This window comes from Natator depressus, chromosome 1 (assembly GCF_965152275.1).
Source record: "Natator depressus isolate rNatDep1 chromosome 1, rNatDep2.hap1, whole genome shotgun sequence".
NCBI classification, from domain to species: Eukaryota; Metazoa; Chordata; order Testudines; family Cheloniidae; genus Natator; species Natator depressus.
Window position 1 is genome coordinate 50,266,380 of NC_134234.1, and position 16,598 is coordinate 50,282,977.

General features: G+C 36.8%; 1 protein-coding gene across 6 annotated transcripts in view; it reads left to right on the forward strand.

The window, feature by feature from the left end:
• Positions 1-16,598, forward strand: part of NBEA (neurobeachin) — an 844,329-nt gene that overhangs the window by 243,930 nt on the left and 583,801 nt on the right. For 5 of the 6 annotated variants that reach the window (XM_074959554.1, XM_074959563.1, XM_074959572.1 and 2 more), the window contains exons 9-10: positions 7,866-8,063; positions 11,063-11,196. The exons of the other annotated variant lie outside the window; for it this stretch is intronic. In XM_074959554.1, the coding sequence (XP_074815655.1) occupies positions 7,866-8,063; positions 11,063-11,196 (332 nt within the window). The remainder of the gene's footprint in view (positions 1-7,865; positions 8,064-11,062; positions 11,197-16,598) is intronic. 6 annotated transcript variants of the gene reach the window in all.

Sequence of the window (16,598 nt, forward strand, 5' to 3'; positions counted from 1 at the left end):
ATATCAAATCTCAAATACAGTAGTAGTAAAGTGTGCTATCTGTTGAAATAATATCCCCTATGGTTAACTTTATCATACACTTTTGATCTTAGTCTGCGCATAATACTAGTCCTTGTACATGGGAAGAACTAGAAATAGTGCAGTATGATGGTTTAATTAATAGTGCAGTATGATGGTTTAATGGTTTAATTAGTGCAGTATGATGGTTTAGTGCAGTATGATAGTTAAAACATTTGTTTTGTTTTCATTATGGGCTGAATATCACTGTCTATTGTAGAAATATAATTCTGCAGAAATTAGAAATGTCCCAGCTCAACTAGCTGATCTAGGTGATAATAAACAGAATTAATGTGTTGATAGTACTATGTAATCAGGCCTCTTTCCTTATTCCTGAAGTTGGTAAACTGCTGTAGTGGAATCTAGCAGGGTATATGAAAAAAGCAAAACTAACAGGTTGCTTCTTGTAACACCCTGTTTTCAGTTGCTTATAATGTAGCTAAACTTTAACTATTTAGGTTGAAATTTTCTATCCCAGGTACCTGCCTATGGCTTAATTTTGTTGGGTTATTTCAGCACATGGTTCTGAAGAATGTGGCTAGGGCAAAATAAGTTATTTTATCTATGTTAACAAACAAACAAACTTGCTCTGGCATCAGGGAAGTGCCTTTTCTTGTGTGAAAATCCACCCAAATTTGGTTGAAAGCCTTTGAAAATCTCAGCTCACAAATGCTCAATAGAAACTCGCTAGTGTTTGGCAGCATACTACTACTCTGTGGTAGTAGTTTATCTCTCGCTCTCTGTAGGTTTTCTCTGGCTGTTGTCTATTGACTTGCAAGTGTCTCCTGTTCCTTTGGATTACTTGTCACTTGTGTGAGCTAGATGACAGTGCCCCCTTCATGATTCCTTTAGACCATTCTTTCTGGTATCTTTCTAATGGCTGAATCCTCATCGGGGTGCCTGTCTCCACGCCTTGTAGGTTCTGACTGACCTGTTACACTCTGGTTCCTGTTTTTTCTGATTGTTGGCCATCTTCTCTTTGTGGTATCTCCATCTTTCTGGCTGCAACAGGTCTCCCCTCATTGGTATCAGGGTTTTGATCCTTTGTCCTATAGTTGCTTCACTGGATGGTGTTGGTACCTTTGTAATGCGGTATTATTGTGTGCCAAAAATGCTAATGACAAGAAACAGTCTTGTTTAACAGTATCTTAGCTGTTTTCGGAGCTGATTACATTATCATTAATCTGTGTGTACGCTCTGGAGGTGGTGTTTTGGTCAAATTCCTGGAATTTTTCTCTGGGAAATTGGGATCTGTTGATGAATACTCTGGAATGCATATCTCACAAAGTGGGTCTTCGGTTTGCCAATCACTGACTTGCTTTTTGTGTCAGGCAGGGCATTGTCCTCCCCAAAAATTGAATAGTAGTCCACTGTAATCAAGTACTACTTTTCTTTGAAGGTAAATAAGTTTATTTCCACCTATTCCCATGGTCAGGAGCGAAGCTCATGTGGGAACAGTCTCTTTCAGCTGACAGTTATCACACAACTGGAAGGTGTCAAGGAGCAGAGTTGTATATTCGTTCCCAGCCAGTAAACACACACTCAAGGCCATCTAAGACAGCTGTAAATAGCCGGGTATGACACACACATTTTTTTGACATCCTTATGTAATTAGGTGGAGAGACAGCTCTGTGTCTTCAAAATGTAAGTCCATCCTGCATGCTCAGATTGGTGATACTGGGTATGTATGCCCTGCTCAGGGTGTCAGGTACCAGTAATCTTCCTGGACAATATCTGATCTCTACTCTGGTAGTACTTTCGGGCAGGGGTATCTGTTACCTTTTGTTTCAACAAATCAAATGCTTGCTGTTGGGGACCAGGCAAATGAGACATGCAATTGACATTTTGTCTCATTGCATGTACGTCTGGGGGTGTTATGCCTTCTTGGGCTTTCATCATTTCTCTTGAGGCTTCTGCTGCGTGCCCGATGTCTAAGCATCTGTCTAATGTGAGATCACCTTCATGGAACAACCACTTCCACAGGTGTTGGTCTCAAGTCCTGCAGAAAGTCCTGTCCTGAATCAGGGAGTCCATCAAGTCCCCAGAATTACACGTAACGGCCAGTGTGTGTAAGGCTGTAATATAGGAATCAATCCTCTCTCCTTTGCATTGATTTCTAGAGAAAAAAGTTTTGCTCCTCAGGTTTTTTTTTTCTGCTTTGGGGAGCAATATGTCTCCCGGACTCCTAGGACTGCTGTGAGGCTTGAGGTAATGTTGAGCTTCAGAGTGCTGGAGACCTCTCTGCCTTACTGCCCAATAAGGTAAAATAAAGTTTTATTTGCCTGCTGTTGTCATCCTTCTGCATGGCGAGGTCTACATACAGCACAAACTCCTCCTTCCTCTGGGTTCATCATTGGGCTAGAAATCCAGGGCTCCAAGGTGCTTCAGACTAAGTTCCATGGCTCATGGTGCCAGGTGCTGCACTTCAGAGATCTCACAGCTCTGCCCTGCCACCATGTTTCATTCACACAGAATGACACTGAATGCAGATTAACTAGAACTTTATTAAACCCTGTGCACTGCTGTGTCTGTGGCTGAGTTGCTTCCAACCTAACTCTCCACTTTTCCCAGTTCCACTTACGTCCCATCAATGATGGTCCATCTATGGAATGTGGGCCCTCTGACTCTAGTTCCAGTGATCATAATACAGGACCAGAACAAACTGTCGGGGCCAGAGGCAGATGGGGTCAGGCTTACAGGGACAGAAGCAGAGGGGTTTGGAACCACTAGAATACACTCCCCTCAGAACCTAGAATGGGATTTAGGATTCCTGAGTGTCAGCATTCCTCTGCTGTCAGCAAATACCTGTGAAACCTGCTGGCAAATATGTGCCTTATAGTAGCTGACCCATATAAAGGATAACAGCCCTCTACTGCTATCAGTGACTCTGTTAGCTTGTGGTATGTGCTGTGGATCTAAAGGTTCCATGTGATGGAATTTCTTTTATTTCAGTTTCCTTTTTTTAAAAACCAAGGAAATTCCACCCAAAAAACTAAATTAGAAGAACATTAAGATTGCGAAGTCATAAGTTAGAAAAGGTCCTAACTCATTCTCTGATCACCATCAGTCCTGTGCACTCAATGAAGCATGGGTCCCGTGGAAAAGAATAGCATGTGATCATGTAACTAAAGGCTATGATAATTCAGATGCACAAGGAGGCCAGACTTCACAAAGAACTTTAATTCTGGCTTTTCCTAACTTTAACAGTTTGACTTTGCAGTTTAACACTCTTTTCACTTAGTTGTTGTGAATGTAATATATGAAACTTCTGTGAATCCCTTCTAGTTTTTCAGCAGAATTTATAAATAATCCTTTAAATGTTACTTGCAAAGGAAAATATAATGGTGCCCTTTTGCTGCTTTTTGTTTTACAAAATAGGCTTGAAATGTTTTTGTCCCTTCCTTTTTTTCCACTCTAGATATGCTAGTTCTTGACTTTCCTTGTTTGTGCTGGAGGACTGAAGAGTGGCAGAAGTGCAAATAAATGAGAAGGGGGAGGAATTTGTTATTTGGATTGGTTAAAATATTTTTATTTAAACAAGAAACATCTACAGTTTTTAACGCTAAGTGTTTATGAATGATTGGGAGAAAGGTTCTTTGTGAAATTTTAAAAACCTCCATGTCTTCAATTGAGGGCTCTTAGTACAGTTCCTTAGTTCTCTGCCTAAAACAGAGAACAACATGTGAAATTCTATTTCAACAGTACAAAAAAGTTGAATAAATATTAACCTCCCTTCCCCACAATTTCTAAAAATTAGAGCTGAGCAAATAATTGATTTTTGGTTTGACAGTTGAACTGAAAAATCCAGAGAAAAGGTCAGTTAGTTTCAGATCAAAACTGACCTTTCTTAAATCACTGAAACAAAAAAAGGTCCCAATTAAACAACATGATTTGAGTGTTACAGTTCAGAAAAAAAAATTAGACACATTATTCACTGAATTTGACCCAAACTTGTGAATAGCTTCAGTGCTCTGAAAAATCAATTTTTTGGCAAATTTACTATTCACCAAAAAAAATTTGCCCAGCTCTACTCATAATCTCTTAACCTCTTCAGACTCTCATTATACATCATTAAAAGCTAGTCCGCATAAACAGATTTCACCCCTTTCCAGTGCAGTGTGATCTGATGCCTCTCCCAAACTGCTATACAAATACCTTATATGCATATTATTTAAATTGCAAATTTACCCTATTCCTGGTGCTTGTCTTCATTAATAAAGAGAACACACATAAGAGAACCAGGATTAGAAGCAATGATGCCTGGGGAGAAGGTTGAAGCTAGAGTTCTTCCCTTGGGAGACCTCAGCTCACACCTTCCATCCTCTTTTCTCGTGGAGCCATTCCCACCGCTTGTTCCCATGAGGATTAATGATGTTTTGGCTTGCATGAGGCAGTAGAGCCCATTTAACCTTTTCTGAGCAGGATCAGTGTGGGATATTTTAGGAAAAGACTGCTATTCTATTAAATTTACCTTTTAAAATTTTTAAGTGTCCTTGTATATGCGTTTTTTTCCTTTTTTTTTTTAAATTCAACCTAGATAACTTGAATAGAAACCAGCATGAGAGCAGCTCTCTCTGCAAGTATGGGGAAAGGGCCACACTTTGTGAAGACATGGAACCTCTCCATGAGCCAACATCACAGATTTATGCCATTTGCTCTAGTGCAATATAAGTAGTCAGAGTGTTTACTGTGTGCATACAGTGAGTCTCTTCCCTCATGATACTAACAAACAATAAAGATAACAAAGTATTGTTATGTACAAGCATTTATTGCATTTCTTTCCCTCCCTTGATGATGATTCCGAGTGTGGATCTTACGGGAGCTCCAGGTTATGATCACTTCCTTCGGGCAAAAGCTTGATGTCTGCTGTTGTCAGAAGCCTGACAAAATGCAAGAGAGATGTTTAGTTTGTGTGTGTCTGGCTTTCAAGCAGTGATCTAAAACATTAATTCTCTTTTGAACCAGTGTAAACATCGTAAACCAGTAGGCAGCACAGATCTTAAACTTATTAAATAAAATGGGTTTGTTTGAATCTAAACCTTTTTGAAATTCAGGGCATTGAATTCTGAATAAAATGTTCATAGAACCTGCTGCAAACAGTAATAGGGAATGTTGATGCTAGATCTCACTAAGTTGTTCTGGTCTCTGGTTCCAATATAATGAAAAAGTCCAAATGGGTTGTAAGATCCTAAAATGTTGTTGGACAATCATGGTTTTCCTCTCTACTCATCCTCAATCATTTCTTTTCATTTGTTTTTTTTTTCCTCAGCAGGTAAGTATTTAATTTAAAAACAAAAACAAAACAAAACTCACCTTTTCAATTAGTAGTATTTTAACAAGGTTATGAGAGGGCTTGTTTTAAAATAAGAGACTAGCTGTGTGAATGCAGGGCTTCTTTGCTTGATCTGTCATCCATATCTTTCCTACTTTCCTCTCCCTGGTTGAGCCCTTATTTCTCCTCAAGTAGTAAGTCAAAATGTTTCTTGTAATTTCAGTTTAAATTGCATTTTTCTTTCCATTTTTCAATGATATCAGATTGAAGTGGTTAGAAGTTTAGATTTCTGGTAAACTTTAAACTGGATAACAAGTTTCCTAGTGCTCAGAAGCAGTAGATATTAGAGTAATAAGAAGCTACTGAAATTACTTTCAAGAATTATGTAAAAAATCTATAATAATTTACAGTGACAAAAATGGTGTAGAGTTTTGCCATTTCTCTGTGTCTAAATACACCTTATTTAGGTCTCTAAGTGCTACCAAAATGTAAGGGGCAAATAATAATATGAAACTGTCTGCCATGCTTATAGTTGCAAAACCTAGAAATTCGGCAACTTATTAAAAAAAGAACACCCCAAAATATATGGGTTTTTGCTCCATAAACATGTATTTTTACAAAACTAAAGGATATAGCATTTTTTTCTGTATAGGAAGAGATTTCATATAGCGGTAAAACTTAAAAATATGTCAAAAGCTGGAATGCAACTGTTTTGTGAAATCAATAAAAAGGCAAGTGTAGATTTGCTCAATATGTAAAACACTGCTTTTGACACTGGGGGAGGGGCAATGAATAGGATACTTTAATGATTTGTACATTTAAAGAAATTGTCCCATTTTTTAAAGAGACATACTCCCTTTTTCTCAGACAGATGTTTGTGAGGTAATCTAATTATGCTTATTAACTGATAAGTGAGGTCTAGGTAGCATTATCAGCAAAAGTTAGCTGCATTACATGAAGAATAGCTGTATATTTATAAGAAAACGCAATTTATGGGGAGGGGGTGAGGAGCCTCCTAACAAACTCTTTGTTTGCTACTAGCCTGGACATCAGTGGACTCGGATAGCATTCCACCAGTCCCCTGATCTAATTATTACATACAACACTTGCTGGGAGGGTGTAAATGGGAGAAGTTGAGGAGGACAGAAAGTGATAAATGTTGCACATTTTGAAATGCAGTTGGTTATATGCAGTTTGAGCAATGTGAATTTTGATTTGCCTTCGGAACAGATTATTTAATATAAATGATGTTTTTAGAAATCATTATATTGAAATTCAAACTTCATTACTTTAATGGTAATAATTTCTAACAATTTTGGTTTATTTTTATGTATACTGTGCTTTACCACTAGTTGCCTTCCCACAGCTGTCAAATGATTATAGCATGCTAAAGTAGTAAGTCAAGTAAAGCTGACAGCTTGTTGCAGAAGAAAATGAATGTATCTTTTCATGCTTGGTCAGTTTGACAGTGTTGCCAGAAAACATGGTTTTTAATCAAATAAGAATCACAATATATTTAAGAGTAATACAGATTTCCAGTCTTCCCTTAACTTTGAAAATCATTATTCTTGAAATCTGGCATTTGGAAAATTGTTTTTTTTTAAATTTTTGTAAGTAGTTTTTCACATCGGTAGCTCTTTGGAATGTGTTACTGTCTGTTAGTTAATGAAGCATGGGATGCATGCTGTTTTATAAAAAACCCTTTCTATTAAATCAAAAAGATATTTGTAGAAGCCGTGGGAAGTATATATGTATAAGCTCTTCCATTAAAATATTTTCTTTGGGCTTGGTAGACATGTAGTGTTGTTGGTAAAAAGTCAAAGAAGCAAGATTAAGAACGTATGGAAATCTATTGAAAGCACAAGAACCCATATTGTGTGTAAGCAGTTTTTAATATCTTTGGCAATGCTGAATGGTATCACTGAAAAAATTATCTTTGTTTAACATGGATTGCCAGTATAACAAAGTAAGAGTTTGGTTTGGAAAAAAAGATTCACAAATAAAGAACAAGTAATACAAATAATTTCTAGATCATTAAACTTTTATTATCCTAAATAAAATGTGGAAGAATTGAAATGTCCTGTACTTTGGAAGATGTATATTGCATTACTGTTAATATTAACAGATTTATATCTGCTTTTTGTGATGCATTTTCTGAAACATAGATTAATTGCAACCTGTTAAAACATTAATGCTGCTGCCAAGAAGAATAAATGATACCAGATAAATGAACAAAATGACATACTAATAGTAAAATGTAGTAAATACTTTGATCTGTTCATTTAGGGTGAAAATATGATTCCCCACCCTATCCCAGTTTTACATTACTAATGGTAATAAAAATCAAGATATAAACTTGTGGCTTAAATGTATGAAAACATTTTGAAAACAGCAGAAAATACAAAATATAGTTTAATGATAAATTCTGTATTGCTTGCCTGCCCTTCCTTCATAATACAACAAACAGATCTTGTGACGTGCAATTTTTATTATTCATTTAAAATGTACACTTTTCAAGTCACTTTTTTTTTTCCAGAGTACTTTCAAATTTAAATCTGAGAGTGACATTCATCTGGCTGAGCACCACAAACAAGTTCTATATGATGGGAAACTTGCAAGTAGTATTGCCTTTACTTACAATGCTAAGGCTACTGATGCTCAACTATGCCTTGAATCCTCACCAAAGGAAAACCCTTCAATTTTTGTACACTCTCCACATGCTCTTATGCTTCAGGTTCGTTTATACTGGTTCTTTATTTTCATGTTTTTGTTAATGGAGCTTACAGCAATACAGGCTCCCAAAGTGTGATTGAGGGTCTGTTTCTAATTAGTATTGTTATTATCGTTTAGTGTGTATAGTCTTTCCTAGGTATCCATTAGCCCCTTTGACACCTCATCTAACTGAGGCTGAGTCATTTTCTCCATTTATCCCATGGATTTCTCCATTTAATCCATGGATTTCCCTTCCTTTTGTACTGGCTAACATTTCTATATCTTTCCTTCAGCATGAAGGACAGCAAACACTGCCGCTTCTATGGCTATCATCAACTATATAACCTATTAATTGTTTGAGGTGCATTGTTTAGCAAGATGTATGTAACTATACTTCTCCAGAAGGATCTTGTGTGTAGGCCAAACTCTGCTAACACAAAAAATTCTGCAATCTCTACCCAATTGACGTCATTTGAATGATGATACAGTATGCTGCTGCCATTGCTGTTTTCATTTAGCATTGCTTTAGTTCTAGATTAACATTTGTTTGTTTTTAAATGAGTAGCTATCATTCTCACCTAGCTACTTTTTCACTTGTTCTCTTCAGCCAAAATTATTAATGAGTCATTAAAGAAATGTGTGTATTACGCAATGAACAGTAGTTTGTCAAATTATATGTTGAGGGCTATCAGTTTAATGCTTGCCTTATTTTCCAGCCCAGTCAATTTGGGCAAAACATATAGGTAACGAAACCAAGCAGCCTGAATAGGTCCAGTTTCACATTAAAATTGACCAACTAAAGCATTCTATGGTTAAATTATTTTTTATAGGGCTGTGGATTAATCACAGTTAACTCATGCAATTAAGTCCAAGAAATTAATCACGATTAATCTCAGTTTTAATTGCACTGTTAAACAATACAATACCGTTTGAAATTTATTAAATATTTTTGGATGTTTTTCTATATTTTCAAATATATTGATTTCAATTACAACACAGAATACGAAGTGTAAACTGCTCACTTTATATTATTTTTTATTACAAATATTTGCACTGTAAAATGATAAACAGAAGAAATAGTATTTTTCAGTTCACCTCATACAAGTACTGTAGTGCAATGTAGTTATCGTGAAAGTGCAACTTACAAATGTAGATTTTTTTGTTACATAACTGCACTCAAAATCAAAACAATGTAAAACTATAGACCCTACAAGTCCACTCAGTCCTACTTCTCATTCAGCCAATTGCCAAGACAAACACATTTGTTTACATTTATGGGAGATAATGCTGCCCGCTTCTTATTTACAATGTCACCTGAAAGTGAGAACAGGCGTTCGTATGGGACTTTTGTAGTCAGCATTACAAGTATTTACATGCCAGATATGCTAACATTCGTATGCCCTTTCATGCTTTGGCCACCATTCCAGAGGACATGCTTCTGTGCAGATGACATTCGTTAAAAAAAATGCATTAATAAAATTGTTGACTGAACTCCTTGGGGGAAAATTGTATGTTCCGTGCTCTGTTATACCCACATTCTGCCATATATTTCATGTTATAGCAGTCTCGGATGATGACCCAGCACACGTTCATTTTAAGAACACTTTCACTGCAGATTTGACAAAATGCAAAGAAGGTACCAATATGAGATTTCTAAAGATAGCTACTTCACTCGACCCAAGGGTTAAGAATCTGAAGTGCCTTCCAAAATCTGAGAGGGGCGAGGTGTGGAGCATGCTGTCAGATGTATTAAAAGAGTAACCCTCCAATGTGGAGACTACAGAACGCGAATCACCAAAAAAAGAAAGGTTTCAGAGTAGCAGCCATGTTAGTCTGTATCCACAAAAAGAAAAGGAGTACTTGTGGCACCTTAGAGACTAACAAACTGATGTGAGCATAAGCTTTCGTGAGCTACAGCTCACTTCATCGGATGCATGCAGTGGAAAATACAGTGGGGAGATTTATATACACAACTCTGTTGAGCTGTAGCTCACGAAAGCTTATGCTCAAATAAATTTGTTAGTCTCTAAGGTGCCACAAGTACTCCTTTTCTTTTTGCAAAAAAAGAAAAACAACTTCTGCTGGTGGCATCTGACTCAGATAATGAAAATGAACATCCGTTGGTCTGCACTGCTTTGGATTGTTTTTGAGAAGAACCCATCATCAGCATGGACACGTCCTCTGGAATGGTGGCTGAAGCATGAAAGGACACATTAATCTTTAGCGCATCTGGCATGTAAATATATTGTGACACCGGCTACAACAGTGCCATACGAACACCTGTTCTCACTTTTTCAGGTGACATTGTGAACAAGAAGCGGGCAGCATTATCTCCTGAAAATGTAAATAAACTTGTTTCTCTAAACGATTGGCTGACCAAGAAATAGGACTGAGTAGGCTCTAAAGTTTTACATTATTTTATTTTTGAATGCAGTTTTTTTGTACATAATTTTACATTTGTAATTTCAACTTTCATGATAGTATTTCAGTTCACCTCATACAAGTACTGTATTGCAATCTCTTTGTTTTTTTTACAGTGCACATATTTGTAATAAAAAAATAAGGTGAGCAGCGCACACTTTGTATTCTGTGTTGTAATTGAAATCAATATATTTGAAAATGTAGAAAAAATCCAAAACTATTTAAATAAATAGTATTCTAATATTGTTTAACAATGCGATTAATTGTGCTTAATTTTTTTAACTGCTCTACAGCCCTAATTTTTAATAACACCTTTTGTGGCATAATGGCCACAGGGACCTTACAGTATACATTACTTGTAAAGACTGTGTGTGAAGCATAACTTTGTGGTGTTTTACATATTTGGATGGCTTGAAGTTATGAAAAGAGATTATCTTTATAGCATTTAGAGTAAATTGACAGAAAATAAAAAGCACAGTAAATCTTTTGTCTTTGAAGCACCACTAGTGACTAATTTTTAATTATTAGACATTTATGGTACAATGTGATAATGGCAAATACAAACTAACATTGAGAACCTTTTTTTGTTTTTTAATATAGGATGTGAAAGCTATAGTAACCCACTCAATTCACAGTGCAATTCATTCGATTGGAGGGATTCAGGTTCTTTTTCCTCTCTTTGCCCAGTTAGACAATCGACAACTAAATGACAGTCAAATGGAAACAACTGTCTGGTAAGCTTATTTCAAGCAATTTACATAAAGTATGCTAGCAATGTTTTTCTTTCTCTTGTGGTAATTTGGTTAATATAAATGCTGTGACTTATGTGCACTCTTCTTTATGTTTTCATGCTAGAAACAGAATCTTTTTAAATGGTGTTTACCACTGACTTCTATTTTTCCCTGGAAGTGCTCCACCCCTTCCCTGCCCCTTCCCCCGAGGCCCCACCCTCGCTCCGCCTCTTCCCATCCCTGCTCCAGTCCCTCTCCCAAAGCCCCCAGCATTTGCTGCTCTCCGCCCTCCCCCCAGCTGCCAAACAGCTGTGACTGGTGGGTGCTGAGCACCCACTGTTTTTTTCCCATGGGTGTGAGAGTCCCAGAGCACCCAGAGTTGGCACCTAAGGCATTCACCGTGGTACTGTATAATATCGTGCTGAAGAAAGCTTTTAAACTAAAGGAAATTCCATAGGAAAATGAAACTAATGTGGTTCAATCTACCAGGGGTGCACGTACAAATATGTATATTTTGTTATTGGCGTAGATCTTGCTTAATTAAAATTCTCCTTTAGTTGGCGTACTATCCCAAATTAACAAAGGGCATGGCTGTGGTGAATAAATCTGTTGGAGAAGACTGCACATGCTGTATCAGGATAGAGATGGGGACCCTGGTCTATTAGCCATAGGCACAGCTCTGAGTTATCCAGAATGATGGTCGTGGCTCAGTGCATATCATTGGTGTTGAAGGGCTTGAGCTGTTTGTCAGATCTGTGCTGTCTGACTAAGTGTACTTTGAGAATTGCCTCTGTTTCCCCAGGTATAAGATATGTACAAAGGGCATGCTAATCTTTAAGAATCTTCTAGAAAACAACGTCTTTCTGGGTGGGTAGGAGCACTCCCTCCTATGGATTTCATAGAATCATAGAATATCAGCGTTGGAAGGGACCTCAGGAGGTCATTTAGTCCAACCCCCTGCTCAAAACAGGACCGATCCCCAATTAAATCATCCCAGCCAGGGCTTTGTCAAGCTTGACCTTAAAAACTTCTAAGGAAGGAGATTCCACCACCTCCCTAGGTAACGCATTCCAATATTTCACCCCCCTCCTAGTGAAAAAGTTTTTTCCTAATATCCAACCTAAATCTCCTCCACTGCAACTTGAGACCATTAGTCCATGTTCTGTCATCTGCTACCACTGAGAACAGTCTAGAGCCATCCTCTTTGGAATCCCCTTTCGGGTAGGTGAAAGCAGCTATCAAATCCCCCCTCATTCTTCTCTTCCGTAGACTAAACATCCCCAGATTTGAATGTTTAGAGTCTGCACAAGGGCTGTACAACTCAAACCTCTTTCCAGGGATAGTCGTTGGCATAGGGGCCTTCTTCCCCTGCCGAGAACATTGGCCAGTTTTTTTTAAAATCAACCCTTTTGTGTATTTTATTGTAATTAATAGCTGTGAGTAATTTCTAGTCATTTTTATTGTTATTTAGGAAGTGTATAAATTGTTACATTTTATGCTCTGTTGTGTTTTTAATTCTTAGACACAGAAAATGCACTTCAAGATTAGAATATATGGGAAATCAGACTTTCAGTTACTTGCAAGTTCAGCGGTATTTTTGAAAGAGTGGTTAACTGAAGAATGGTTAAACTAGTATTAAAGTAACACCAAACTTTTGACAGATAGAATGTGGAAAATCTTAAATTTTGTGTTCATTTCAGTTGTAAGATAAATTTCCTATATTTCATTCTATTTTTAGCAGCAAGTCCAGTGTGGTGATATAGTGGCAAATTGTCTGCTTCCTTTATAGTGACTGAAGCACCTTTCACTTGAATTGGGTACTGAAACAGAAATGATTTCCAAAAACAGTCTTGAAAATTCCTATATTCAATGTGTATATTTTCCAGTACATAGATATAAGTTAATCATTGGATTTTCCCTGAAATAACTATCCTCTGTTTGTACCCCAGTGGTACTGATTTGCCCCCTGCTCCAATCCCTCCATGTTTTACCCAGATAGGGTAGTTGTGTACTTCCATAGGTGGAATACTCATAGATTTAATTATGTGCTTTCCACATGATTAATTTTACTTTGTAGTTTGTAAATGCAGAAGTGAAAAAATGCTTGGTTTGAAGTAACTGAAGGGAGTATGCATTTATCTGTGAACTTAATAGCATTGAAATAAACAAAATGACGCATTCTAGTTTTAGGAAGCTTTATATATGACAAAACCTACTTTATATTCAATTTATTAAACTTGTTTTGTAGACAGTAAAATAATAAATTGCCCTGACTCTTCTGTTTGAAGCACTTAAAGTGAGATTATAATGCGTGTTTTAGAAAAGCCTCTTTCACTCTGTGGTTTCCCTATTGAAAACACTAAATCCAATTTAAAATGCACATAGCCGTTTATGGAGTTAGTGGAACTTTAACGAGAAAGATATTTGCTCTACTCGAATAAGGCAATAAATTCCTTTTTTAAAGATATTGAAGTTCTTATTGAATCAGATTATTTAATTTCTAATCAGAATCTGGAACCCATAACACTAAACACTATGCAAACATACTGTACCAAGATGCAGTCCTTTTTCTGAATACCAAATAATAAAAATGACCCAAACAGATAACAGATTGGGGAAAGAGATGGAACAAAAATGATCAAGCTGGTGATTGTTACACACTGTAAATCCAATGATTATCTTTTTATTTTACTTTTTTATGGGATAGAGGTGGGACGAGGATTATAGTAGTATAGTGGAGTTAAAATAAACAAGGATGTAGGAAAATGAAAGAAAGGGGAGAAGGGACATTGAGGAGAAGGGGAAAGGCGCTAGAGGGGGAAGGATGTGGAGGCATAGACATTAGGGAGACTAAGGCTTGCTGTGTGGAAGGATTGTGATGGAGAGGAGAGGGTCCCTTAACTATATAATTTTTGTTACCTTTCCTTTTCTATTTTGTAAAGTTTAGCTTCTTGCTATTTTTTCAAAATTTTATAATTGATTTTTCTTAATTCAATTTTTTAATCTTTGCCTATTTTCTGTTTAAACATAAATGTAATCATTACCTTGTCTGTCCTATGTAAATTTATAAAGAGAGATTATTACAATATGTTTTAACAAAATAGCATTCCAGTTCTTTCAAACAAAACAGTTAAGCTCCATCTTCATAAAAAGCCATTAGGCCAGAACATAACATGTATTATCTCCCTGCAGAAAGTAAGTCCAAATGACTTTTGATGTCACAAGGCCAGTTGGTTTGTGAAGACCGGCTACTATTGCTGTCACCTCTCTCTCTGGGTGGGGAGCAAATTGGGTGACTCTTTCGTAAGTGGATCCCTAGAATAAATATGATATCTCTTGCCTTTTATGTGGCTGGGAGGCCTGGTGCTCCAAAATAAATATTGTAGGCTTCCAACCTTTTTTCCCTTTTATTTTCTCAAAGAATCAAAATCTGTTTAATGAATTCAAGTCCTTTTGAAATGTGTTTTTCTAGATTTAAAGGGCTGTGTAAAGATTTATGGTCCCAACAAGGTGCCTACATTAAATTTTATTCTCTTTGACATGCTGATACCTTAATTTCCCCCAAAATGATAGATTTAGTATATAAAAAAATTACTGTGCTGGGCAACCCCATGGCCTGCTGATATTCTTGCTGAGTTTGTTGTTATCCTATAGCTCTGTCTTGTTTGTTCCATTCTTGTGAGCAGGCCAAGTAACGAAATATCCAACAATCTTGCTGTCTAAACACTGTAGAGATTCTTGTACTTATCTGCTCGGAGAAGAGAGCAGCAGAACAACGTGATCTGCAGTCTACACTAAACTTAGTTGTTGGTCTAATTTTAGACCATCCATTGTTGTGTCTCTTTCAGAAGGGGGAACTTGGATGTTAACAATTTCTTCTTTTCCTCTTGCTTCCCAAAGATAGTAGTTTTTGTAGAAAATTCTGTAGCTTCAGTCAGAGATATTTATCTAATAACAAGAGAGGTATTATACCTACATGTGTTGTGGTACAGCTGCAGATCCTTTTGATAACGTATATTGGGATTATAATATCAGAGGATTAACATTGTTCAGCAGTGGTCTTATATTTGTGTCACTGTTGGTATTAGTGCAGGTGTACTTCTCATCTGACATTAATATTGAATTTGACAGTGTATGAAGTGTAATCTTCTATGCTAACTCAATTCCTGTGCAAATCGTAGGTGACACATGCTAATTGAGATGATTTTTCTGGTTTTTGCTGATAATGATTCAGTACATCTGGAGAAAAATCCTGAAAGAAGTAAGAGGATTTAAATTGTTTGGTAGACCAGATTAGGGTTAAAGCATTTAGAAGCAAAATAAGACTGGGACCCAATCTTTCATACACTTATTCTAGAAATGACAATCCAGGATTGCAGACTACATACTTTAGACAGAGGAAATCAAGAAGAATCAGAAAGATGATATCACATATGTAGGAAGTAAATACAATAATTAAAGCTGTTAACATTTCTAAATACTGATTTTAGACAAAGTAGAGATTAAATTGTTTCAAAAAAATAAAATAAAATTCATCCCCTTTTCCAACCACCTCTAGTAATAGCATTCTTCTGTATTTTTAGCTCAGTCAGTCCAGATTGAAAGGATGTTGTCTGCCTCTTGAGAGAGAAGTGTGAATGAAAAAAAATGGCAGCCTTGCATCCATGTTTCTGTTCTTTCTTTATCTCCACCTCTGAGTAGTTTTCAGTGTCTGCCTTGCCTTCATCAATCAAATATCTTGCAGTATCAGTTTTCAGAGTAACAGCCGTGTTAGTCTATATTCACAAAAAGAAAAGGAGTACTTGTGGCACCTTAGAGACTAACCAATTTATTTGAGCATAAGCTTTCGTGAGCTACAGCTCACTTCATCGGATGCAGTTGATAGCTTTCCACTCCATACGGCTAAATGCAGTGCCTTGCATAATGACAGGTTTCAGAGTAACAGCCGTGTTAGTCTGTATTTGCAAAAAGAAAAGGAAAAGCTTATGCTCAAATAAATTGGTTAGTCTCTAAGGTGCCACAAGTACTCCTTTTTCTTTTTGCAGTATCAGTGATTTTTCTAGTCTTTTTGCGTTTGTTTTTTCTTTGTTCCTATCTTCAGTTTGCAGTTATACCTCATGTATTGGATAGCTGAATTTAGGCGTACAGGAAGAACAAAATGGGGAGGAGTGAAGATAGTCTGCATGTCAAACTTTTACCATAGGTTTCTTTCTTTTAATCTGCTAGTTTACAGCAACACTGTTAAGAGCATACTTGTTCTGATCTAGGTAATATGTTCCGCTCATTGATGTGGTAATGAAAATAATGAGACACACACACGGCAGTATGATTAAATATGGAGGCCGGAACTTTATTTATAACTATTACCTTTCCTGGGGTAACCACCCCAAAGTACCTGACAGGGT